The following is a 27465-nucleotide window of genomic DNA, read 5'->3' as shown; positions in this document are numbered from 1 at the left end:
ATTCAACAAATATTCAAATTGGGGCTGGAGTTCTGAGCGCCCGGGTACTGCGTGTTCCGGCAGTGTGTGTTTGTACATTGTTAAAACCTGGCAAGAGAGTGGTAACCAGGAGCCTGCAGGCGGGGCTCCGCCGCGGTCGAGCCAGCTGGGCTGCGTCGGCGCTCGGGCTCTGCGCCCCCGCCCGGCGCAGCCTCGGGCTGGGCCGGTGGAGCGCCGTGCCCTTTTAAGGAGGTGGACCGTACCACCAGAACTTTGTTGAAGGGGGTGTCCCGGCGAACTCGGACAACTTTAACAGAGCCGAAGGACGATTTCCTTTACCTTCTGACGCGGGCCGGAGTTCTCGTGCTGCTTGGCGGGAGCTGTGTGCTGGTGGGCTTTGCGCGAAGGGAGCCCTTCGGTTTCCCTTCTCCGGAATCGCCCGGAGGGATCTCACTCGGTCTGAATCCGGACGCGAAGCTCCCCGGGCCGGTCCAGAGTGTAGTTTGCCTGCAGAGGCCCCAGTGCCCGGATGTCCATCAGGATTAGCGGGAGCCAATACGCTGGGAGCCCGAGGCTGCGCTGAGGACGCCCGGGCTCGGGAGCAGGTAGTCCCGTAACATCGGGGAGTCGCGCTGGGGAATCGTCCCCGCCCGGCCCCGGCAAATGGTGAGCGCGGCGCTGGCAGAAGGGCCGCGGGTTGAAGGCTCTGATGGACAGGAGACCTTGAGCTCTATAAACTGAATTATGGCAGCCCAGTCAAGGTAAGGGAGGCACCGAGAGAAACTTTTAAAATATGTTAGTGGCTAGGAGAATTGAAGGTTGCAAGGGAAGGGTTGGGGTGCTGCGAAGAGGACGAGCAGGAAGCAGCTTTGTCATTGCTTTCTCATCATTCCTGATGCTGTGGTTCTTTATTTATGTCAGATAAAAAACAGTTTGGAGAACATACTAGACAATTTCTGCAGAGAGGAGGGGGTTGAGTTAAAGTTAAGATTAAAGTTAAATTTCTCTTCTCTTCCAAAAATAATTATTTTCAGAAAAATCAAGTTGATTTAACTTGTCTGCCTTTGCCCAAATTGTCCTTTAGCTTCTTTGTGCACCTCCTTTTGGTTCTCCTGATTTTTTTCTCCCCCCTCTCCGCTAATGCCTTGAGCAGAATTTTAGAAATCGATTAATGTGAAACAGTTCGCCTTGGGGGAGGTGGTTGAGAATTTGCCTGGTAAGTGACTGGAAATTTTACTGCCAGAATGTACGATTGCACATAAAACGGCACAGCTTGCGTGAATCTGCTGAGTAGGCAAAGACCAGGAATGTATCGGGGTTGGTGAAGGGGAGAGAATAATGAACTGCAGTTGCTGTCAGAGGAACGCTATTGTAAGAACCTCCAGCCCTGACTTTCCATGGTTTGTTACTTTTTTTGTAATGAGGCTTTAAGAGTGATGACAAGGCATTAGTGATTTTTATGAAATTCAAACTGTTGTGTATGATTTCATTTTAGTTGTGACAGCAGCTGGTGCTAAAGGAAGCCTACAATTTAGATATATTCTTTTTAAACTTTCAGTTTTACTGGAAAGTACTTTGGTGTCACATTTAAATTAATGAGAGCTCCTCAAGTTGCTTTTTGATGTAATAAAGTGATTTGGGGGAAATCTTACAAGGCTAAACACATTTCAGGTCTGAAGACCCAGATAGGTCACTCAAAGAAATAGATGCTTTAAGCTTAAAGTTTGGGCTTGATGAGACTTTGAAATTTTTTCCTAAGAGATAGAACTTTCTAGGAAGAAAAAGAACTTCACTATATAGAGCGCCTCTATGTGCTTTGTATATTTAATCCTCTAGACTCTGTGGTTTATCCCCTGCCCCCATTTTATTGGTTGTTCTAAGAAAGAGGTTCTTAACTTGAGGCCATGTAGTAGGAAAACTTGGATGAGAAACAAAAGTTGCATCTTTATTTATGCTAACGTTGACTGAAATTTAACTGCCAAAAGGGTCCATGGCATCAAAACCGTAGATTAAGACACTGTGAGCTAAGAAGTTAAATAGTATCTAACAGAGCTCAATAATAGAAAGCTGGGATTTGAACTCAGATGTGAGTGATTTCAGTGTCTGAACCCTTAAATTAATTAAGAACAAAATGAGGTAATAGCTAAATTGGACACTGCTGTGTGCCAGGCACAGCAACTGTAACTGGATTACCTCTGACTCTTCTCAGTCACTTAAATAGGTAAGTACTTGTATTTTTCACATTTGTTCAGGAAACTGAGGCCCAGCCAGTCTGTTTCTTGCTTGAGGTCACGCAGGTAGAGCAGTGCCTGCCTGACTTCTGAGCTGCCCTGCAGCATTTCCTTACTTTCAGGCTGCCTCTTGAATGCTGAGATAGGTGTTGAAAGGGAACTGCAAAGCCTCAGTCTAAATGCACAAAAAGCAATTTCTGCTAAAAGTACTTTGCTACAAGATGTAAAAATCCGAGTTATCAGTATGGTAGTTCAATTTGCTAGTAATTGAAATAGGAGGACTGTACATATTCTGCTTTTCTGCCTGGCCTTCAGATGTGCCCTTGAACTAGAAACAAAGCTACAATGTCTTTTTTTTTTTTTTTTTAATTTTTTGGCCTCACTGCACGGCAGGTGGGAACTTAGTTCCCCGACCAGGGATTGAACCCGTGCCCCCTGTATTGGAAGTGCAGAGTCTTAACGAGTGGACTGCCAGGGAAGTCCCCAAGGCCATGCTGTCTTGCTGTTTTCTTAGTCTGCATCATGGGAGTGTATCTCTCAAGTGGTAAATGTGCATTTTCTTCACTTGTAGCTGGAATGTGGTCCAAGCTCACTTAGACATTGTATTTGTGGGAGAATAGGTAATCTTTGAGATCCCGAGAGAGAATATATGGAGAAAATTGCAGGTATTTTTGGATTTCAGGAAACCCCAAAGCTGGGCCACTCTGCCTGAGTAGTGCTAAGAGAAATGCAGCCATCATCTGTGATGTATAATCTGGGGTAGTAAAATCTTGCCCGTGTGTCACTTGCAGCATCTGTTTGCTTTTGAAACAATTTAGATTCTTGGACTCATTGGATCTGAATATTCATAGCGTTCATAGCTCAGTTCTAACCATTGTGCACTGTTTAAATAATTAGGTGGTGGGATTTTTTTTTTGTTTTTGAGTAGGATAGATGGAAACTTAGATGAAACTGAATTTTGTAGCACTGATAGTGAATACATGATCTGACCATGGCACTATTCTCTTATTATTTGTTATTGTTATAAGGTAATAGTCTTCATTTGATGTTGATGGATGGTGTATGACTAATTTTTCATGTGTATTTCCTCTCTCTAGTCAGCTCCTTAAGACATTGTCTCACATTTTTAGTATTCCTTGCACAGGCTAGAAGTACTTTGAATGAGGGAGGGACTGCTTAAATCTCTTGGCTTGTGAATTTCCATAAATTGAGGTTACATGTTCCTCTCCATTTTAAAACCTAAAAGTAGGAAATTGATTATTTTGTTTTGCTTTGTGGTTGATTTCTTCTGCTAGATATGGAAGACATTTATTGAATGAAAGGTCAATTGCCTAAGTTTTAAAACTTAGATTTTGAGTCAGTATTTTGAGAACATTAAATATCTGCTTTGCCTTTTCAGAATTGTGGAGAAAGGCAGTCACTTAGAAGTGCAACATCAGTTAAAGCAGGGCATATTCTATGCCTCCCCTGTGTGATCAGTGTGTGCTTCCTTTGGAGTCTATATAAGGACAACAGATATATTGACTATGCTTCCTTGCTTTAAGGTGAAAGAGTTACAGATCATGGCTTTAGTTTCCAAATTCTGATCTAAAGCACTTGGAGACTGCTTTTATAGGCGTATACAGCCTGGCACACCCTCTTTTGAGGACTGGTAAACCTATGATGGGTAGGGGTGGGCATGGAATCCCATCAGTTTGTAGATCTATCCTTTTCTATGAGGATTAGCTTGCTTTATCTTGAGGAGTGTGTTGATGGATAAAAGAGAAAGGAGGGCTTTGGTTCTCCATCTCTGCTCACCCCTTCATTTAAGCAATCCCTGAATTTTAGAAAGGAATACATACATCTCTTCAACTACCTTCAGCGATTAACCGGTTTTAAATGCACCTTGTGCTACTGGAGAAGCCCTGGCCCACCTCCCCCCAGGGTGTGTGTGTGTGGCGGGGGGAGGGTGCATGAATGAGAGTTGGGGGAGTTGAACTTGCTTCTTTAGAAGAGTAGCTTCTGGTGGCTGAGCACGTCTCAAAAGCGCTTTCACGCAAACTGCAGAAGGAAATTAGGTTTAGGTAACTCTCCCACAGGTTTTTTGTTTGTTTGTTTGAATTTGACTAAAGTTAATGATGTTAAAAAAAAAATAATAGAGGAAAGTTAGATTGTTCCCAAGATTATTATGAAGCCGGTTTTTGGTGGATCTCTGACTCTGGTGGGGGAAGTTTTCCACGGCAAAAAGCAATGCTCTTAAACTGGTATGGAACCAGTTTTGCTCCATCCTCTGTCCCCACCCCCAGTTTATGAGCTTTGTAAAGATTACCTTGGAAGAAAATTCATGAAAGCAAAAAAGTTCTGATTTAATATGAGCAAATATCAAAGAAGAATGCTTGATGTTTTGGAAAGTGCAGTTCAAGGAAGTGATTTCAAGAGGGAAATAATTTATGCAGTATTTTGACCCAGTGAATGTCTTCATTTTTTCCCTTATGACGCCATTGTAAACTGTGTCCTTGACAGAAGAGGTTTCTTAAATGATTTCCTTCTAGTTCATCCTGAGAACCCCGCTGAGCTTCCTGACTCAGACTAGAGGTTCTTCCATGATGAGGATGGAAGGAGGATTGAGTCATTTTTTTCATTCAGCTGGTTTATGGGGATCTTCTTTGGCAAAAAAATAAATAAAATAAAATAACACAAGTGGTCTCTCAAGAGAGTTAGGGGATTCTATACTATACCATGAAAAGGTATTCAATAGCTGGTTCTATACTGTTTTGAAAATGGAATTTAGTGAATGCTGCACTAAGCAACTTAAATGTCAAATGTACTCATTATCTTAATCATGGATAAGAGAGAAATCTCTCTCATCTGGGTGCTGTCACTTATTTGTTTTGAGCATCCAAAGCTATGTATTACTTAATAGCTGTAAAATGGAGGAATTATAAAGCTGGTTCGCTTCATTACTGCTTTGAGGTATAACATACAACTTGATTGCTTCTAATATATAAACTTAGTTTTCTGTTAGCAAATTTCTCTATTTTGTTTGCTTTCCAAGATAGGAAAATAAACTTATTTCCAAAATCTGTCTTCTGAAAGGGCAAGTCCTGTATGTGAGATGTGGTGAGAAGGAGTACATGCAACAGTGTATTCTGACTTTGCTTCCATTCTACTTGGAAATGCAGCCTGCACCTTTAGGACAATGTTTCTTGGCTCAGAAGTGCAAACATAGCAAGCTTGGGTATCATAATCTCTTTGTTGTGGTTCAGTTACATTTTATTGATATGGGGTGGGTGCATAACTTTTACAGCTTAAATGATTACCTATCCTTTTTACTTAAGTTAAAAAAAAATTGAAAGCTAAAGTTGTAGTATTTTAGCTCTGCTTCCGATTGTTCTTCATGCATTTTAGTATGAACATAACCTGTATTCATTTGCTCAAAATAATACAGCAACTAGAATGCAAAGTAATGTCTTGCTCAAGTATATATGTACCAGATGAAGTTTAGCTTTAGGCCTCTGGTGGAGGGGGGGAGAATAAGATTTATAACTTTTGGTGTTAATGCCCTTGGAGACCCAAAAGTAAAAATTAACTTTAATAAACATCCCAGTGCTGACTTTTTGTGTCTTGGCAGTGATCAGTGTTGAGAATCCTGCTCCTGTGCAAACTTTTCCCTTTTCCTATCTATCCACAGTGAGTTAAAGCTTAACCTGATGGCCACAAAGCCAGCAGACTTAATATCCTGAAAGCCTTTTTCAATGGTGAACGTCTGTTGTTTTCTTGCATTGGTTTATTGGCTTCGTTTTTAATTTAACCAGATTGGACTCCTATCAGGTTCTTAAAGCAGTAATTTGATGTCAGATTTAATATATTAAGAGGAAATCCCAATAGTGACATCTTGTCAAAAGGAACTGAAGCAAACAGAAGGGAGAAATATATTGTATTTCTATTGACAGCTAAATTGTCTTTATTTTGGTATTAGGTATTGTATTTCCAGAGGGCACCCATAGTTCGACCACATTCTAAAAGTACCAAAGATTGTTCTTCCTCCACAGTGGCTCATGTGATGATGAATGCTTGGAGACCTGCGGGCCACATGATCCTTTGTTTGGGTGGGCTGGGGAGAGTTAAGGATGTGACTCCTGAGTCACTGGCTCGCCTTTATTTTACCCAAAAGGATCTTGCCTTTCTTTTCAGTATTGCTTACAGCTCGATTGGCAATTAAACAAATAAAAGTGAAGGAATATTTTAGGGGCAGTGTGGTTATATTAAGCTCAAAGTTCTCAAACTGAATTAGGCACAAGAAACAACGTGAGTGCTTCTTAACATGCAGATTCTGCTCTCCCCTCCCCCCAGAGATTCCTATTAGGCAGATCCAGGGTGGAGCTTGGGTGGAGCCCTGCTGGGTCTGAGGCCAGAGGCCCACCCACCACACTTTGTGAAATGGGGTGTGTGTGAGGGAGATACAGTATCATATAAACTATGTGTGTAATGCAGTTACATTTTGATTTAATATATATTCATATATACACATCCCCCCCATTGAAATAGACAAGAGGTTGGTACAGAAGGTAGATATCTACCTCTATAAATTTATGTACCGATTATAAACTCTATTAGTTGAAATGTCCAAATGCACCTATATTTAAAAAATAAAAGGAAAAGGAAGGTACCAAGAAGTAATGTGCAATGTTTGATCCAGCAGCACTTTCCCAAAAATTGTTTCTTAAGGACCTGGATACTTAATTTACCCTTTCCTATCCGCTCTGGTCTCCCTCCCAAAACTACTAACTCACTCTTCAACACCCCCCCGCCCACCATCCCCCATTCATCAGGTGGCAGTTGTTTTTTTTTTTTTTAATTTTTACTTATTTTACTTATTTTTGGCTGCATTGGGTCTTCGTTGCTGCGCACAGGCCTTCTCTAAGTTGCTGCAAGCGGGGGCCACTGGGCTTCTCATTGTGGTGGCTTCTCTTGTTTCGGAGCACGGGCTCTTAGGCTCCTGGGCCTCAGTAGCTGTGGCACGCAGGCCTAGCAGTTGCAGCACGCGGGCTCAGTTGCTCCGTGGCATGTGGGATCTTCCCAGACTAGGGCTTGAACCCGTGTCCCCTGCATTGGCAGGAGGACTGCCAACCACTGCGCCACCAGGGAAGTCCCAGGCGGCAGTTGTTTTTGTTCCTAGGGAAAAGTTATAACTGTGAATTGGTCAATTATATCCAAACTTTTGAAACTGAAATAAAAGTTTAGGGTTTTTTTCCTTTCTTTTAAACAAGAGCATTGTCTAGGTGTACTGTCATTGAACAAATAATACGCAACAAAAATTTTAAAATGGGGCTCCTATGGGAAGTAAATGTTAAAATTATAGCAGAAGTCAGTTCCTGTAACAAAATTCAGGAAACACTTTCTGGTATGTGGGTGTTGTAACTTTTCAATTCTTGGAACTTTCCTTCAGGAAACTGTCCTGTCAAAAGCAGAGCAGTCGATAAAATATGAAGCACAATTCACAAACTCTGTTATGCAGTGTAATTAAATTTTGATTTGGGGCATATGTTTTTGTGGTGGTGATAGAGCTGAGACTGTCATGTGACTTTCATCGTGGATAACGTGCATCTGGATAACTTGTTAAATGGCTTCTCTCCCTCTCCCCATTCTCTTTGCTTTAAAAATACAGGTGTACCTGATTTGCTCTGGATGTGAATTTATGGAAAGTGGTATTTATAAAATTAACCAGTTCCCATTGTTTTGTATAAAAGTATGAAACTTGTTTCTTTTCCAGCTTTACAGAAATTACATATTTTTGTCTCATGATTGACAAATTAATATTTTACCTTAGACATTTACATTTCTAAGTAAGATGGTCTACCTAGTAAGTTGGTAACTTAAGCTGCCAAAATGCTGATAAAAATTTGAGTCCATGATTTTAGGATTTTAATTTTTTTTCTTTAAAGGAAAGTAACTTCTCACTGAGTTAATAGGACGTTTTAAGTAAGGTTTTTTTGGGGGGGGGTTAAAAACAGATATTTATTGGTTCAAAGTTCTAGACAGTAAAACAATAGCTAAAGCTCTTGTTTTATGTTTTTTTCAAGTAACTTTGACCTAGCATTTACACGTCTAGGAATTATGTTTTTCTGTTATTCTTTTATAAGCTGTGTGTCTCCCTTTCACCCTCAGTTCCCTCTTAGAGTTCAACCATACTTATGCTAGCTCTCCATTAAGAAAAAAAGAAAATCTGTGTAAATATAAACTTTGTACCAGATGGAAAAAATCAGGCAGCAACATTTACTAACATTAGGATAGTAAAAGGGTAGAATGAAACCCAGTGTGTTACATTTGTTTCAAAATGGAGTTCTGCTACCTGAAGATGTTGGGAAGAATAAACAGTGGTCTGTGTCACTTGGTTTTAGTAAAATTCAGAGTAAACCAATTAGTTTTTGTTTTTAAATCGGAACTATGCCCAGAAGACAAAAAGCCCTAGATGGGAAGTTATAAAAGATTGAATATGATCATTTCTATCATATTGCTGATTGTGTAGGGGTTTTGTTTTAACCCTCATGACAGGGGCATTTTCTTACAAACACCTTCGTATTTTTCTCATTTTAACAGTCATATTTTTCTAAGGATAAAGTGAAAATCATTAGATTTACTTCATTTGAGTTTAATTTGTAGGCTTTTAAAATCTTGACAGTTCTCATGATAAGCCTAGAATAAAACTTGGTTTCTATCTGAGTTCACCCGTAATTCTGTGGTGAAACCCCTAAGGTATTGGTATTATCCATTATTATTATTATTTTTTTTTTAAAGAAATTCACGTTCTTTTATTTATTTATTTATTTATTTATGACTGTGTTGAGTCTTCGTTTCTGTGCGAGGGCTTTCTCTAGTTGCGGCAAGTGGGGACCCACTCTTCATCGCGGTGCGCGGGCCTCTCACCATCGTGGCCTCTCTTGTTGCGGAGCACAGGCTCCAGACGCGCAGGCTCAGTAATTGTGGCTCACGGGCCCAGTTGCTCCGTGGCATGTGGGATCTTCCCAGACCAGGGCTCGAACCCGTGTCCCCTGCATTGGCAGGCAGATTCTCAACCACTGCGCCACCAGGGAAGCCCCATCCATTATTTTAAAGAGCAGAGTAGAAGCTTCACCACTTTTGGTCTTTTGGTAGCTTGGTAAATTACTTTTTTTTTTCTTTTTGCAAAGGGAGAGGGGGCATGTTCACCAGATCTTTTATCTCCCATGGTACTTGTCATTTTACGCTTCTTCCCAGCCCAGCTTTTTTTGTTTGCTTTGTTTTCTTTTTTCGTTTTTTCTTTTCTTTACAACTTTGAGGTATATTTTACATATCTTAAAAGTTGACCATTTCAAGTATACAGTTCAGTGATTTTTAGTTACTTTACTGATGCAACCATCACCATTAATCAATTTTAGAACATTTTATCCTCCCAGTAAGATCCCTCATTGCCCCATCCAACCATTAATCTACTTTTTGGGTGTAAATTTGCCTTTTGTGGGTGTTTCATGTACACGGAATCTTGTAGTTTCTTGCATCTGGCTTTTTTCACTCACATAATTTTTTGAAGTTCATCTGTGGCATAGCATGTGTCAGTAGCTCTGTCCTTTTAATTGCTGAGTAATTAATTCTGTTGTCTGGATAGATAGACCGGTTTTTTCCAGTGTTTTGCCTTTTGGGGGGGTATTTGAATAATGCTGCTCTGAACATTTGCATGCAGGTCTTTGTGTAGACTATGTTTTTCTTTTTCTTGGTTAGGTACAGTACGAGTGGAATTGCTGGGTCTTATGACAGTTTTGTACTTAACCCTTTGAGAAACCACCAAACTGTTTTCCAAAATATATGCTCACCCATAGCCCATGTTTAAACCGATCTAATTCATTCAATTTCTTGTGACTTATGTACTATTCTCATAGTCAGTTGGGCTGTGAAAGTAGTGGTTCTGAGATGTGATTTAGAAAATGTTTTAAATTTATATATGTCTTAAAAACACAACTCTTTTTTCCTATAAAGAAAATCCCTTTTGGTATTTTTAAATTTGATTGGGCTTTTTGATGAAGAAACTTATCAAGGAATGTTTAAAGAATACCAAATTTAAAGTACCAGCATGCTGTTGTCAAAATCGCAAAAGAAACTTCCAACCCACAACTCAAATGTCACAAATATATTATTAAATATAACTCCTTTATTTCATAACTGCAGAATGGTCCTAGAAGTTGTTAACTTCAATACACTTTATAATAAAAACATTCAGGCAGAAATTAGCTGTTTTCATTCACTACAGCCTCACATGCAAAGATACGTTATCTAAATGAAGCTTCTGGAAATTATCATTGAAACTTGGGTCCTGCCAGGGGAAGGTGGTGACCACGTGCCCTCAGTTGGTGGTGTGCTCCAACCTTCAGGAAAAGATACATCTATTTTACAAACAGAAATATTTCATGAAATGCGGTGAAGTTATCTGTATGTGCATGTGTGATGGTAGTGATAGCGGATCATCTTTTCAGCACTCCACTGCTATTCTGTTTTTTAAAAAAAGGCTGTGAGGCCCTGGTTCATTGTCCACTGCACAGCTGCCTTGAATGAGTCTGCCCAGTGTGTCTTCTGCTTTGGAGGACATGTTATCAGAATTCACTGCTTCTGAGTATTAATTTTTACCTACTTAAAGATTATATATCAGTATGAATAGCTTTATGCCTGTGACCAATTCACATGCCTGGACAGTGCTTTTAATATTGATTCTCTGTATCCTGTATCGACGGAGCCTCCCTGCTCGCTCAGAGCCAGCCGCAGCGTGTGCGGGGCTCTGAGCTGCTTCAGACAGATCCGGGGTCTCCCTCCCTGCAGGGAGACAGAAAACCAGCAAACAAGCTGGCAGCAAAACAACGGCAGACTGTGTTAGGTACTATGACAAAAACCCAACCGGGCCGGGGCGGAGAATAAGGGATTGTGGGGAACTTGTTTTCACGTGCGCCATGAGGACCTTCGAGGAAGTTAACCTGAAATGGAGAAAACGCAGATCATGACAAGTTAGATTTAATTGTCCTTTCAGAATGTAATAAGTGATATTGGTGGGAAGGATGGCATTTTTAAACAGGGTCAATATGGTTTTAGGAAATAGCCATTATGTGGCAGTTTCTTAAAATAAAATTTTAATTGTTTTTGTGAATTATACCAAAACTCAGCCCTATTTAAAAAAAATTTTTTTTAATTTTCATGGAGACAAAGTGAGTTCCATAACAACGTAACTTGAACTTTAAAAATAGAGACTATGTTTTCTAAAAGTTTGCTTTAATTGGTGCATAAATATAAACAAGTTAAACATGTGGGAAAGAAATTTGAGAGGACATTTTCCTTAGTTTGGAAACCATCAAATAAAGGATGTGATAGAATTAGAGAAGTCCTAGCTCAGTGAGGACAGTCATAAGGGAATGAAGATTTAGACTGTTGCGGAGGGTTTTTAAGCCTGGCTATTTTAAAAGGTTAATCTACAAAGCATCTTTTTATACATGTGAAAGGCTGTTGTGGGGAGTGAGGTGAAAGATGGCCTCCATCTCTGCCAAAAACAGATCTTCAAGAAATAACTTATATATGTTAAGAGGAAAGCCCGGGAATGAACTTCTCATTGAAGATAAGTAAACATGAAAATATAGTAGAAGGTGGTGTTCTTTTAGTATATATAGAAATAGAAAATAATGTTCTACTTTGGATATTTTAGGAAGTAGCAGATGGTTTTAAGTACCTTTTTCTCAAGGGATTCTGTGGCTTCTTAAAAAAAAAAAATGTGATCACAACAAACTACTAGAGGAACTGAAAGTTCTCATCCTCTGCATGCATCACGGCTTTATATGATTATAGAGAGTTGCTTCAAGGATCCTGTGCTCTTTATCACCTTATCTCTTTTGTACCTCTGTTTTATAGTTATTTTCAAATAGATGTATTTAGTTCTATACCTTTTGTGGCATGATATATGGTAATTTTATGACTGTACTGTGAACATGTGAAAAGAAGGTGTATTCTTTATTTTCAGGGTCCAGGGTTAAACGTGGGTTTGTACATTAGACCTATTTTACATTATTTCTATATTCTTTGTCCATTTATTCTGCCATGGATTGGGAGATGAATAAAGATCTCATACAATTAGAGAATTTCTACATCTCCTAGTATCTTCTGAAGTTTTTGCTTTACAAATGTGGTTGCAATGCTTTTGGTGTGTAGATATTCAGAATTGTTACATCTTCGTTTTAGATCGCTCCCCTTGAAGGCATTAGTTTCTTATGTATACTTCCAGTTTTCTTTGAGTATTGGTGACATTTTTTTAAAAAATAAAAGATACATCTTTCATCCACATGGATATTATTTTGGTTTAAGGAGTGGGAGGGGTGGTCCAGCCTCCCTCCCAGCCTGCCCCCAAACTAAACATTTTGTTCTCTGTTCAAGAACCACCATCAAACTCAATGATTGTAACTTTATAATATGTCTTAATATGTGAAAGAGCTAATCTCCCTTTTTTACCCTTCGTGCTTTCAGAATTTTCATGGATATTTTCTCATGTATATTTTTCAAGATCAGCCTGAGTATTTTGTCAAAAACTGGTGGCTTTTAATAGGATGACTTCCTAACAAACTTATAAAAACCTCATCCTGTTTTTCAGAAGTATTAAAGTTTTAAACAGGATCTCTGTTTTTTTTAGATTTTCATGGAATGGAAAAGGGTAAGTCCCAGTGCCAGGGACTCCTGAATCACCAGACAGACACCACTCATTTATGTTGGGGACATTTGGGAAATCCTGTTTGCCTCGGTTTCTCCAGAAAGAAGTGAAAGTGTACATTTGCTCTTGTCATGAATGAATGTATTATTAATATAACTCTAACTGGAATTGTATTTTTATAGGTGATTCACATCTGGCTTTGGGCAGAAACAGCATTTTGCAGTCTCTGTATTGCTGTGCATAGTATCTCACTTTCTAGCAGACTTTTTGGTCGTTTGCTTTTCCTTGACCATAAAAGATATAATTTAGGCTCTTTAAAAATCTTTTTGTAGTTCAGTAAAATAAAAGCAGCAATTTATTAAAGTTAATTGTAATTAAGACGAAAGAGAAATATCTTCCTTAAATCTCAACAACTTGACTAAAGATGTTCTTTTTGTTCCTTTTCAGCTTTTTTCTTTATACATTAAATGTTTTCACATAGTTGAACTATTCTTTGTATACATTTGATAAGTGATTTAGTCAATGTACGGGGGAAAAGAAGATGAGTTTGGGATTACTTTAGGCTGTTGTGATTTTTTGAGATTCTCATTATCTCTTAAATTTGAAAAGGAACAGATAAGACTTTCAGATCTTTTATGCTTAGAAACGCTATGCTAAGAATACATTTTTTAAAAGCTGAAAATAGCCCAGTTCATATTGACTAAAGCAAGGTGTTATTTTATACGTTGTGCTATAGAAGCCAGGGTAGTCATGGAGATATTAACACACTGCCACTTGGGTTTAATAGATATTGCAGCCTGTTCATGGTTCTGGTTATGGAAACCACACTGAATACCATAGTTATGAACTTCACTCGTTCATATTTACTTATAAGACTGTCATAGTTGAAGAGCTAGTGTAGCTCACAAACTCATAATAATTGAAGACCCCTTGTAGGATTTTTTCTTTTCTATTCACACTTGCAGATAGTGTTCATGCATGTTCATACAGAACCCAAACATTGTCTCAGTAGGAGAAGTTGGAATCATATATGCAGACTGAAATCATTATTTCTAGTCATGCTTTTAAATATTAGTTTAAAAAATTGCTGTTTTGTTTTTTTCCTATTAGTATCATTTTAAGATCAACAAGAAAATTAGGAGTTCTCTGGCAGTTCAGTGGTTAGGAGTCTGCACTTCCACTGCAGGGGGCATGGGTTCGATCTCTGGTCGGGGAAACTAAGATCCTGCATGCCATGTGGCGTGGCCTCTCCCCCCAAAAATAAAAAAAAAATAAAATCAACAAGAAAGTAAAGAGATTTTTGACAATTGCCTCAACTTTGTAAATCTCAATCAAATTTGTTTAAATTATCAGGGATAGAAAATTCAGATACTTATATTTTTATAGAATTCCTTTAAAAATTGTGCCCAAACTGTAGGACAGCAAGAGTCACTGAAATTACTTATTTACTTGAGGAAAACATTTCTGATTTAATTCAAAAATGATTTTTTTTCCCATTGTGTTTTCATAGTTGAGCTGGTAAGAGTGGGTGGTTATTTCAGTAGGTGTTGGGAATTTTAAAAAGCGTAGATAGTTTCCTAATTACCGCTTTTCTCCCCAAAATGGGTTTGGAACACAGAAAGCAGCAGAAGCAGCAATGAAAATCATGTGATGAAGGTTAAGCCCCCAGGCTGCACCCAGAATGTTTCTTCACTTATGGTACCAAAATGTCAAAAATTTGGAGCAATAATGGAAAACAGTGCAATTGATGAAACAAAGCATACAAACCATGCTTGAATAAGATGGTTTATCCTATACTCAAGTTAGTTTTTTGTTTTGGCAGGAGGGAGGAGTGGTGTAGGGCATCTTTAGGTTTAATAGGAGGAGAATGTGGAAAAAAATGAATTATTTTGGGAGTATTTCTGTTGGTAAACTTGGACACTTTGAAGGACAGAGGCTTTATGTATAGTTTCAGTGTATGATAATAACAGTCATTTATTGAGCATTCCATTATATTCTGAGCCCTGAGCCAGGAACTTTGCATATTTGATATCCCTGAATCTGTATGACAGAGATTATCACTCCTATTGCACGGATGAAGAAACTGAGGCTTGTGGAGATTAACTGACTGACCTAGGTTACACAGCAAGTGACAGCTTGACACACAGCCTCTACTAATCTACTCTAGACTTTTCATTTAATTGTCTTATCCTCATACACTTATCCATATGGCGAATGTTCCTTGGTTTACTAATAAACAAAGGAAGGATGGAGAAAGTGGAATATGATTGTATGTGTATGTCCGTCTGTCTTTTAACTCAACTGTGACTGTGAAACAGAAAAAGGGAGGGAGAACAGGGAAACACGGTATGTGTAAAATTCCTCTCAGGGTGAAGAAATGTGCAGAAGAAATGTGAGGTCAGTCTTTACTAATGCCCAGCACTGGGAAGTACCTTTTCGCCACAACTTGGTCGCCACATGGAGAATGAGGGAGAGAATGCAACTATTTGAAGTTGTGCGGTATTTGTAATTCAGGGAACTCCTGTAGTGTTTGGAAGGGGAGATACGTATGGATGGAACCTTTGTGGATAAAAGATGTGAAATCCTTTTTACCCCGTATCCTCCTCCAGGATGCTGCTTCCATATAAGAAACTCATTGTGGGACAAAGCAGACATCCTTCTGCCTCTTTTTAGTATGAAATGCATGCACCCCTTTGCCTCTGCTGCAGGACACCACACTTCTCATACCATCCTTGGATTCTCCTTTTTTTCTGCTGTTCTCTTACCTGCTCTATATGCTGCCAGCTCTAGAAACCATCGTATTGTGGTTTTTTTTTTTTTTTTTACATTGTCTTTTTTTTTTTTAATTTTTATTTATTTATTTATTTATTTATTTATGGCTGTGTTGGGTCTTCGTTTCTGTGCGAGGGCTTCCTCTAGTTGTGGCAAGTGGGGGCCACTCTTCATCGCAGTGCGCGGGCCTCTCACTATCGCAGGCTCTCCTGTTGCGGAACACAGGCTGCAGACGCACAGGCTCAGTAATTGTGGCTCACGGGCCCAGCCGCTCCGCGGCATGTGGGATCTTCCCAGACCAGGGCTCGAACCCGTGTCCCCTGCATTGGCAGGCAGATTCTCAACCACTGCGCCACCAGGGAAGCCCCGTATTGTGTTTAATATTGAATTATTTTGCTTTCTCCTTGGGTAAGAGAAGAGTGGGAGGAGCATAGAAAGCATGGGGGTAGGGAGACCAATGCCTGTGTTGCTTTGCCCAGTTCTTGGACTCCAGCTGTATGTATTTATTAATAATAGCTCGCAGTTATTGAATACTTAACTATGTGCCAGGCACTGGGCTAAGGTAATTGTATGCATTAGGTAATTGAATTCTTACAACAGCCCTAAACCTTTGGTACAATTATTTCCATCTTAAAGAAGAGGAAACTAGAGCTTAGAGTTTGTGACTTAGGCGGTTGACCATAGCTAGTCACAACAGAGTCCCAAAGGTCCCTTTCACAAATGTAGCTATTAAGAAAGATCTCCATGTTTGTTTTCAGTCTGCTTTCTCAGTAGAAAATAACAGTGACTTGGGACTATTTCTCATTCTCCACTGTAGTGGCTCTCAATGTGGGGGAGGAAGGGAAAGGAGGAGGAGGGTATCGAGGGTATTTTCCCACCCCCGCCCCCAGGGATATTTGGTATTTCTGTTATATTTGATGGTCACAGCAGGGAGGAAGGTGTGCTACCATCGTCTAAGATAGAGGCAGATGGTTCCGTTACACTTCCTACAGGGCACAGGACAGTCCCCACAATGAAGAATGATTTGGCTTAGAGTGTCCGTAGTGCCATGGTTGAGGACCCCTTCTCTGCAGGGCCCCCCTGGTTCTAGGCCTGGGGATATTTGTGCTTCAGCGAGCACCTGTGCATTGTCATCAGACTCCAGCTCAGTCGGTGCTGGCCCCAAATGTGAGTTATTCGGCCATGTTTGGGACATAGTACGCAAGACACTGCTAGGTACCGTGTGGATTACACTGCCCTGTAGAAAAGGGAGAAGTGGTCAGACTTCTCGTAGAAATTCAGAAAATGGAAGAAGCACTTCTGAGTGTGGTGAGGAAAGGATTTGTTGAAGCAGAGGGGCCATGGCACAGGCAAGGGCTTGGATGGATACAAGTTGCGAATTAGGGAAGTATCGATCCCGAGTGGATGGGTAAAGAGCACAGTATTCTTTTTAGGGCTGGAGGTACATCTGGGGGACATTTTCAGGCTTCTTTCTTACCCAGTTGAGTGCTCTCTGTTTACTGTGCACTTCAGCAGTCATTAGCTCACTTAATCCTCATGTTAATCTTAGGGAATTGGTACTATCATTAGCACCACCCCTTTTAATGGCTGATGTAACTGAGACTCAGAGAGATTAAATGACTTGCCCAAACGATCACAGCTAGGAAGTGGCAGAGCCCAGTTTGAACCTTCACTAACTCTAGAGACCATGCTCTTAACCAGCTTAGTATGCCAGTAACCAGAGAGTTCTGTCCTGTCCTGTATTGCTCAGCGTCCTCTCTGCCTTCCCCCAAATTCAGCGAAGCCATGGTAGGAGACTGACAAACAGCAGTCTCCATTTGGAGACCTTGAGTCTGGTTGCTGTAGCGGAAGGTGGTAGAGGGGTCAGAGGTGCCGAGGGTGAGTTAACAGAGAACTAAGGTGTGCCTTTTAAAGGAGCAAGGAAAGAATTCTGAGTGACTTGAGCCTCAATATATCTGGCAAGGACGAGGTTGATTGCAGTAGCATTTTGAACTAGTTCGAGGGAAAAAATATACAGAAAGGGAGATTGGTAGGTATAAGGTAACCACCTATTATATTACAGATTTACTTGTGTCAAATGCTTTCTAAAATCTGGGCCTTTTGTAGTTTATATATCAGATGTAACTCAAACTAGGGAAAATAAAACCATAGAGTCAGGCCCTCCTTAAAGCCCAAAGCTTTCTGGCCTGGTAATTTTGTAGGGAAGGACTTGCAAGAAAAACACTCTGAAATATAAAGAAGGAAATGTGATTCTGGTCTTTCCTTTATAGGCACTAAATCAGTACATGAAGAAATAGGACAGGAATCAAAGAAGATTAATTTTCCAAAACCTCACAAACAACCTAGTTCGCAGATAGGGAACAGCAACAATTTTTTTAAAAGTTGAAGATTGGAGGAGGGAGGCGGGAAAGGTGAATTGTCTTCTCGGTGGTTGCTAGGGAGATTGACCTGAAAACTTTGCAGATGGGAGCCCGAAACTCACTCCTACAAATGTGTGTGTTTATCTCTGCTGGATCACTTGTAGTTTCTCAGTAGAGCAAAAAGCAGAAGCCAGAGAACGATTTTCAAGCATTGAGGTAAGGTTTTGCTCAGCGTGCTTGCACAGATAGCACTCATGCAGCATGCATGCAGACACTCAAGCTGTTTCAATTCCGCTCCCAGCAAATGCAATCTGTGTCTCACAAGTTCAGATCACTCTTTAGTTCCTTTCCTTGCAAAGTCCACCGTGCTATTTGATAGATGACCATATGCTTCCCAGGTATTCCTTTCTGATAAAACTTCAGATTGCACCAGAATTCTCTGAATGTGTCTGATGAAAGATGTGGGAGCTCCCAGCATGTGGCAGCCTTTCAGATCCTACCATATTTACTAATTTATTCTTGTGGTGGTTTTCCTTAATATTGTAATAGGAACATTTTCAAATAGAAAAGTTGAAAGAATTCCACAGGAAAAAGCCTCATCCCCAGATTATATTATTAACACTTTACTATACTTGCGTTACCATATGTCTGTTCATCTCTTCCTGGCTGTATCCATCCAGTAATCTTGTCTTTTGTGCTTTTCATGTCAGTTGCAGATATCAGTGTACTTTCTCCTAAATACTTCAGCTTGTATGTCATTAACTAAAGTTAAGTATTTATATACAGGGTTTTCTTTTTTCCCTTCTGCCATAAAATTTACATGCCACAAAATGTACAAATCTTAAGTGGACTTCTGTGTTTTGACAATGCATACATCTGTGTAACCCAAACCCCTATTAAGTTACAGAACTAGTCTTAGGGTTATTTTTTGGTGTGAATGTGGGAAGATGATTAGAAGATGAGTAAATAGACACATTTTTGTTTTATTTTTCCTTCTTTCAGGGTGTCATTCCTGTTTTGTTTTGTTTTTTTAATTATAACATGAGTTGTATGTCCTTGATAATATCTCATTTTGTAGATTATTTAGGTAGTTTCTTGAGGTCTCAGACCAAAACCTTTGGATAAGGTACGTTTTTTTTTTACCTAGGTTTCTCTTACTAAGAATTCTCTTGGATTGCTTTATTGAGTTTCTGGGATTTTCGACCCTTCTAAGATATATTGAGTATTGTTTTAAAAATGACTTTTCCCATGATTGTTACAAACTAAAATTTCTTCTGTGTTTGTGACTAGGCATATGGTGACTGCTTTCCTAAAAATAAGCAAATCTTTCTTTACAGAGTGCTTTGAACATTTAGTCTGACTCCAAAATTATTAAAAATACTTTTTTTTGTGGCATTAGCCCTCCCCGCAAGTGAAGACACTTTGTGAGGAGTAAAGACCCTGTCCATTCCTTTAGACGTCCCTAGTTTTGGGTAACAGTAAAATGCCTGTGAAAGAGTGTAACTAAACTACCCCCTGCTACTTTAAGAGTGTGTTTGGGAATTTCCTGGTGGTCCAGTGGTCCGTGCTTTCCCTGCCAAGGGCCCAGGTTCAGTCCTTGGTCAGGGAACTAAGATCCTGTAAGCTGTGCAGTACGGCCAAAAAAAAAACGAAAAAAAAAACACAAAACATGCACTTGTTAGAGGAATGCTAGGATGATTGGGTTGTGTTCTTCCAGGGTTATGCTGTGGAAGTCACCGGTAGCGAGGCAGGGGCTCTCCTGAAAGAGGTGGACTTAGTTGATGTGTCCCTCATCCTTCATGGGTGGACCCCAGGCTCTCAGAGCCTCCCTCTTGGGCAGGATGAGAGAAGTCTGGGGGTGATGGCATATCTTCCCTGGCAGCGGATCTACAGATAACCAGGGACCCCAAGCTGAAGTGAGACAAGTTGTAATTTGTCAATCAAATGATCTGGTTGCATGTTACCTGCTTATTTCTGTTCTGTTATCCTCCAGCTTTTGGTAAAGTCTAATGTGAATGTTCCCGTCATTTTTCAGCTATTTCATTGTAAGGGAATAGTTCAATCTATGATTGGCCCGGAGTTGTACGGGAAGCAACATCCGCCTGAGGGCAGAGTGGGTGTAGCAGCCTTAATTAGTGGGAGATCCCCTAAGAGGTTTTAAATTCAAAGGAATAAGACATCAAACAAGATGTTCACTCTACCTTCATTTGAAGATCTCAGTTTAATTTCATCAAGGCTGTCAACCTAACAGATGTGCTTTTATTTAAATAAAGGTACTCAAATCTAGTCATGCAGTCTCCCACCAGACTTCTAAAGAACCAGGACATTTGAGGAACAGTAAGTTCTGACCTTTAATAGCAGCCACTGGCTTAATTCTTCATATTTTCCAAAAACCACACCCGCCTGCTGGAGTAGATAGCTCAGGGAAGTTGGCTGGACTCACTGTGCCTTGGGAGTTTTTAATCCCAGAGCTTCTCCTAATGTTTTCTTCTGCTCTGCCATCTCTCTCACATCCTGTCCTTTTCCATTTATTTCATCCTAAAATTAAAGAATTGTAGTGTGAAGGCCATTATTCCATTGAAGATGCAGCTGGAATCAGTGACTGGCATGGTTTTTATGCCTCGTACAGCTCCCGAACTTCCACCAACACATTCAGTTTTGCCACCCTTTTGAGGCTGTTGACTGTTAGTACAGGCAAGGTATTGGAGATGGGGAAGCTGAGCCCTGGAGATAGTGGGTAACATCGTAGAGTGAGTGGCACTGGAATCTGCAGGCTGCCCCCTTGGGACGCTTCTCACCACACACTACATTATGCTAATCTTTTGGAATAAGGGAGTAAGGCATTAAAATTAGATAGTTAAGAGATAAAAGTGGAGATTTTCCATCTTTCCCCTCTAGGCAAGTAAGCTGGTGAGAGAGAAATTTGGTGTTACTGAAAGACTTGTATATTCCAGAAGAAATTATTTCAGAAGTAATCCTTTAAATGAAACACTCCAAAATGAACTTAAAATTCATCCTTTGTTTTTCTTGTTTAATAATTCAGGGGTTGACAAACCTTGTCTGTGAAGGGGCAGATGGCAAACATTTTAGGCTTTACTGCTCATGCATTTTTTGCTGCCGCTACTCAACTTTGCAGCTCCTCACCTCTGCTGTTCCAGGACTGCAGCAGCTATAGACAATATGTACACAAATGGGCAGCGTTCCAATAAATGTTTACAAAAACAGGCAGCTGGGCCAGATTTGGCCCACAGGCCATAGTTTGCCGACCCCTAGTCTAGTCCATTCTTTTGGTTTCGGCTAACTTTATTCAGTGTATGTTTATAAGTTGGGATTAAAGCATTGGTTAATGTTATGTCAAATAGGAATGTTAAAAAAAAAATCCCTCCCCCCCTTTGCCATTGGTAGCCTTGTTTTCCTTTAATTTTACTCGCCACTCTGAAATTTCTGGGCTAATCATGTCAGGAAACTAAGGAACAGTTTGGGGTGGGGATGTTCAATTAAATGTTTCTTTTAAATTTACTACTGAACTTTTTCAGTCCTGGGGTTGTGACTGCTGGCTCAGTAAACAGAATGATACATTGGAGGTCTTGAAAAGAGTGTCAAATCATTTGAATTAAGAAGTCAGGCCAGATTCTGCGCAGCAAGGCTTTGTAATGGGGGCTGGTACCTTGTGGGTGCTGGGACAGCGCTCTTTGGGGCGGTGAGGAGGAAAGAGGGTGTGGGAGGAGTGATCAGTTTTGCTTTTGTGATCATCTGTGGCCACAGTTGAGTCCATTTGCATTCTAAACTTTGACATCCCTGCTCTGTTCATTGCCTAAAATTGACAGTTTTTGGGGTGCACCCTATTTGAGATCATTGTTTCAGGCCGAGGAAAGCCCACAGGCCGTATGAGGGGATTGTTGCCAGAAGAAAGATCATTGAGGCCTAGGCCAGCCCAGTGGAGAGGATGACTGCAAAAAGCTGTCATCCCCACAAATAACCCAGAGTTCTTTGGACCCTTCCTATGAGAAATTTGGCGTTGGGGAACGAGGTGAGATGTGTGCAAACACCCCATGGCCAGTGATCCCTTTCTCAGCGGGGGTATGGGGGTCCCATCTCCTCTTCCAGACTTCTGCTCATCCTTCAAGCTCAGATGTCACTGCTCTTAATTAAATCATCTAAGGCCCCTCCATTTAGACTTGGTGTTTTTCTCCCCTATTCTTTAGCGCTTGTAACCAACCTCTACAATCACTCTTAGTGGTTCCCCGCTTTTGTATTTCTCCCGCTAGATTGTGGCCTCCTTAATTCTTTTGTCCCTAGGTCTAGCACATAAAAATCAATATTTACTGGAAACAAATAGGTCTTCTGTTACCGTTCTGTGAGGATTAAGATCTTGAGTCGGGCTACCGAAAACCATAGATAGATAAGTGCATTAGTGCTCTTAAATAACTTTAAGTGGCATAAATAATATTTTAAATGCAATTTTGTTTGAAGGAAATATTTTATAATCAGAGGCCTTGTTTAATATGTTATCAGTGTATTGGTAATTTTGAATGTTTGCTTATCATTTCCTTACAATGGATATATTAGCCTCAGCTTTTCAAAGAGAGAGTTAAAAATGAAAATGTTAAAGCATTATAAAGGACATAATCTCTCAAAATCCTGAAGTGTACTTCTTTTCTTTTTTAAATAATTGAGCCCTCAGATTCTCATTTACTAGCATTGAAGAAGGTGGAGGGATGCTTTATTAAGTTTGGTAAGTACCCTTTGTTTTATGCAAGTGAGCTGCCTGTTGGCACTGATGGGGAAAAGATGATCTAGTCTGCGTATAAATGTTCCTGGCTGGGCCAAAATCCAGCCGAGAGAATCCTGACAAGCTTTGGAAGGCTCATAACACTGCTTAGCAGAGGTCGAAATGAAGGGAGACTTCTCCAGAAAAACAATGACTTACTGTTTAGCTTTAAGGCGATGCCAATTATAGTGGGTGGTAGGAGGTGAGCTGGGGTTAGGATGAAAATGAGAATATTTAGAAACATGTCATTGTTGCTTGTTGCCATATAAAATACCAATACATGTTTCCAGCTTTCTTCTCCTATAATAATCTCCCTGTTCTTCCTACTTGAAATGTCTGTGGAATGAAATGGAATAGATAATGAGACTGCCTCTAGTTTTTATGACATTAAGCTTTCTTTCTGTGAAAACAAGTGTGGCATGTGCAGTTAACCAAAAGAAGAGAGAACTGTAAGTCAAGAGGTAAAGGGAAAAAAAAAGTGCCGATGGTTCTGTAAAAACACGTATAGGACATTTTCTTACATTACATTTTCATCGTCTGTTTTGTGTAATATGCAAGTAAGATTAACTATCCATGTGGCTTTATTCCATGTGATTGTTAGAGCCTGGAAACTTTTTCAGTCTTAGAAAGTTTCTCTCTTCATATGTGTGTCCACAGCAGTCTGTTTAACTAGGTTTAAAATATAATTGGCAGTGATTTCTACTACTTACAGTCGTGTGTTGATTGGGGAATGGAGAATCGTTAAATTTAGTTTTCAGATATCCTCTCCTTTTATGGAATGAGCTTCCTTAAATGGATGGAGGAAGAGCCCTACAATTTTGGGGGGTTTGTTCAGTAACCGAAAAATGTATTGGATCTCTGTGTACCCATTTAAAGAATAAGTGTTTCTGAATATTTTCTTCTTTAGAGCAATAAATTGCATCTTGCCAGTTTCCTTATTATCCCATTGTTCCCCACTGTTCTTATCAATACACAGACATTGCTTTTCCTTTCATTTTCCAAGTGTAAGCCTTTTCCTGTTGCTTTTTGCTGTTGGTTAGCAAGTCTAAAGGCTGAGCATTTGTTCTGGCTGAAGCTGTATTTGGTACTTTGGCCCAGTTTCAAACGGTTCTTCTTATCGTATGTGGTGCAATTGGTTTTCTGGAATGTGTGTTAGAAGTTCAGTCATTGGGAGGGACTCTTCCTTTGGAATGGTAAATCCTGTACAGTTTTCCAAGCTGTTCTATAGAATGTACTTTGTTTAATTTGGTGTGTGTTGGGAATTATCTGGTGCTTAAGCTGCTAAGTGACAAAAAATATCCACTTAGTATGTTTGATCTCTTATGACTGTAGAATTAGTCTCTTCTTTAAAAGAACAAAAAACAAACAAAAACAACAAAAAACTTGCTCCTGAATAATTTGAGAGAAGAGTTGTTTTTTTTAATCCCTTTAGGGACATTTTAGCAGTCTCATGAGACACAAGATGAATTTGGAACTGATTTGTTTTTCTCTTGCTTTCTATATGGTACTTGAAATTTTGATGTATTAGTCATTTAGAGGATTCTGTCCATAACTGCCTAGTTTTAAAAAAATGACTGTCTTTTGAAAATGCTTCTGTTAACTTCAAGTTGTATGATTTTCTTTAAAAAAAAAAGGAAAGAAACCACTACTGTCTTTGCATCTGTATGCAGAATTCCATCCATTCAGCCAATATTCATTTAGCTTAATGGGATAGAGCTGGGTACATAGTGAGGCACGGGCGAGAAAAGGTGACTGACCTTCTACACATTCTTCATGGAGGTGGGGGGGGGGCGCCAGACATAGTTAAACAGATAAATGAACAGACAAGACAATTTTACTGATAAAAAGAGACAAAGCAGGGTGAAGTGCTAGAGAGGTCCTGCTGGGCGGGGAGAGTGGCCATTTAGGTGTGGGACCTGGATGAGGAGCTGATAATTACCGGAGATATTAGTGACAATGTTGTCCTCAGCTCTAGGACCGAGTGTCCAGACAGGGATCAGCAACGCACAGCTCGATCTATTCCAGGCATGGAAAGGCCAGTGTGGCTAGTAGTTGAGGAAGGGCATGGGGAGGGGAATAGATTTGGGAGGTAGCAGTTGAAAGGAAGTGGGGCTGGAGCCTGCCAGGCCAGGCTTCTGGATTTTAGTCTTGAATGCTAAGGGCAACCTATAGAGGGGGCTTTCAGCAGTGGAAGGAGCCACATAATCTGATTTGCATTTTAAAATTATTTCTCTAGATCTTGTATTTTCTTTGTTTTTCCCACGATGCATTTATAGCAGCACAGAGAGATTTTTCATTGTGGGAGTTTTGTTGCTGAAGTTTTACTCCTAGAGACAGCTTATTAATATTGTTCTGAATCTTGTTGGTTTAAAATTAAATGTGTATTTGCTATAAATGTTACCCAAACTTTTTTTTTTTTCCTTTGGTGTAGTATGCTTTTATGACTAATTGAAGAATAAAATCTGTAACATTAACTGATAAACATGCGGAGTTAGCTGAGGCAGCTTTCATGGCTGACCTAGGAAAGAATGATGTCAGCTTCCTTCTAGGTTTGAGTCATTTGATGGGTACAACAGTCTGGTAAAATCGGTTTTAGGTATCAGACAGTGAATCATATTTTGTCATCAAATAATAAATAAGACTGGCAGAATTCTGCAGAATTCTGGATTGTTTGCAATTGAGTAATGCCAGAATATAATCGTTTTAGTCAAAGACGTGTATTAAGTAAACATCACTATTTGCTAAGCTCTCAGGAATAGACCTTGCCCTTAAGGAGCTCACAGTCTAACCAGGGAAATCTGTAGGCACGTATACAGTTCATCTTGTTTTTGTAAATGTAAACATGGGCAGATTCGCAAGAACAGAGGTATCCCAGAGAAAGAAATCATTCACAACAGGAGATGGGAGGTGAGAGTGGAGGTCGAGAATAGAGGCAGTGATGTTTTGGACGGCTTTGAAAGTCAATTTAGGAGTTCATCAGGGAACTAGCAGAGAGAGGAGGGTAGTGCTTTCTCCCAGTTCCTTGTGTTCAGAGGGTTGAGAGGTGAGGGAGTGGGCGGAAAAGGGTTTGTGTCCATGAGGGTTGAAGGGTAAGTGGAAGCCAGGTGGTGAAGGGTTGCTTGGCACACCTACCCCTCAGCTTTAATCCTGTAGGCAGCAGGACACTCGGAAGGCTTATCAAATGGGTGAATAACAAGATCAGATTCATGATTTTTAGAAAGAGGCAGCTTTGTGGAGCAAATAGCCCAGGAGGAGGAGAAGTGAGGAAGCCCACACAACACTTCATTTGAATTTTGGATGCTTAATTGATTTAATGCCCCAAACATTTTTTTAAAGTTGAGTATGAATTAAATGAGGCAAACATTAAAACAAGCAAACAAAACTTCAAGCTTGCTTGTCTACATTCTTTCCTAGTTTGTGACCACAGCATTCTTTTAATTTGTGGCTGTAATGATACAGACTTTCACCAGCCTCATTATTTTATAGGTATGTGATGTGGTCCTTCATGGTCAGTTGAGTGTGCAAGAAGAATGGCCTGGGAATGAGGCCAGAGCTCTGGTTGATCCTAGTACAGACCAGACTTGCAGGAAGAGCCAACAGCTCCTACCCGTGTTTCTGATGGGTGCCAAATGGGCACTGCCAACCAGCAGGCCGTCAGAGGCGAGGTGGCTCTGATCATCAGGGGTCTTTATAACTAAAGGGGGAGATGTAAATAACTAGTCAGGGGGCAGATTTATCTCTAGTGATCCTGTTTCCCACTGTGGTGAGTAACTTCTTTGTCCTTTCAATTAACTGCAGGTGAGTACTGTCAGCATTTTAGGGAACGCTTCTCAGAGACTAAGTTTTCTGGAATTTGTCAGTAACAATAAGATGTTTTCATTTCAAGTAACATTAAAAACACATATTTTATTAACTGCCAGCTATATGCATTGTCAAAATCTTTGGGAGTGGGAGTGATTTCTTCTCCCTGGTGTGGTTTGTGTAATTGTGTCATTGGCATGATGGCCTTCCTCCGTCAGTACTAGTTTTCTGTTTTTTAAAATGTGTTTGGAAGGTACGGGACTTGGGGTACTGCACATGGGAATGCATTAGCTCATTCGTCTCCTTCCCCCTCATCCCACTTTTGTTGGGGCTGTGTATCCCCACCCACACCATTTCCCCCGTCCCCCCTCTAAGACCAAGTAGTGAGAAGACAAGTTCTTGTGCTTTTCCATCTATAGGGCAAAAAATGCCCCTCAAAATGTATTTATATGATTAGAAAAATTATTTTTGTTTTTTTATTTTTTGGCCTCGCCACAAGGCTTGAGGGATGGATCTTAGTTCCCCGACCAGGGATTGAACTCAGGCTCTCAGCAGTGAGAGCGGGGAGTCCTAACCACTGGACTGCCAGGGAATTCCCTATGTGATTTATTAAGAAGAACAAAATGGGTTATAGTGAGACTACTCCAATTAAAAAACAGCAGCTGCTAGTGTTTGAACTTTGGAACATAGTCTTCAATGCAGTTTTATGAAGGTGCGTCTATAGTTATTATTTAGCAACGATCTAAGACTGAGTTCAGGGTCCGAAATCAATTTTCAGAGGTTCTGATGAGAGTTATTGCCAAAATGAGCAACACCCCAATATTTCTTTACCCCTGATCTTGATACTGTTATATGGATATG

The 27465-nt window shown here is 40.1% G+C and overlaps 1 protein-coding gene across 9 annotated transcripts in view; it reads left to right on the top strand.

The window, feature by feature from the left end:
* The window catches only part of AFF1 (AF4/FMR2 family member 1), a 207076-nt gene that overhangs the window by 78696 nt on the left and 100915 nt on the right, over window positions 1–27465 (top strand). For 4 of the 9 annotated variants that reach the window (XM_036852597.1, XM_036852594.1, XM_036852591.1 and 1 more), the window contains exon 1: window positions 339–740. The exons of the other annotated variants lie outside the window; for them this stretch is intronic. Coding sequence is in view for 3 of the 4 variants with exons in the window: in XM_036852594.1 (XP_036708489.1) it covers window positions 724–740 (17 nt within the window). In the remaining variant the exon portion in view is untranslated. Of the gene's footprint in view, window positions 1–338; window positions 741–27465 lie in introns of those variants that run through there. 9 annotated transcript variants of the gene reach the window in all.

Source organism: Balaenoptera musculus, chromosome 5, assembly GCF_009873245.2.
Source record: "Balaenoptera musculus isolate JJ_BM4_2016_0621 chromosome 5, mBalMus1.pri.v3, whole genome shotgun sequence".
Lineage (NCBI taxonomy): Eukaryota > Metazoa > Chordata > Mammalia > Artiodactyla > Balaenopteridae > Balaenoptera > Balaenoptera musculus.
Note: the sequence above shows the minus strand (reverse complement) of the source record. Positions and strands in the feature narration are given on the sequence as shown.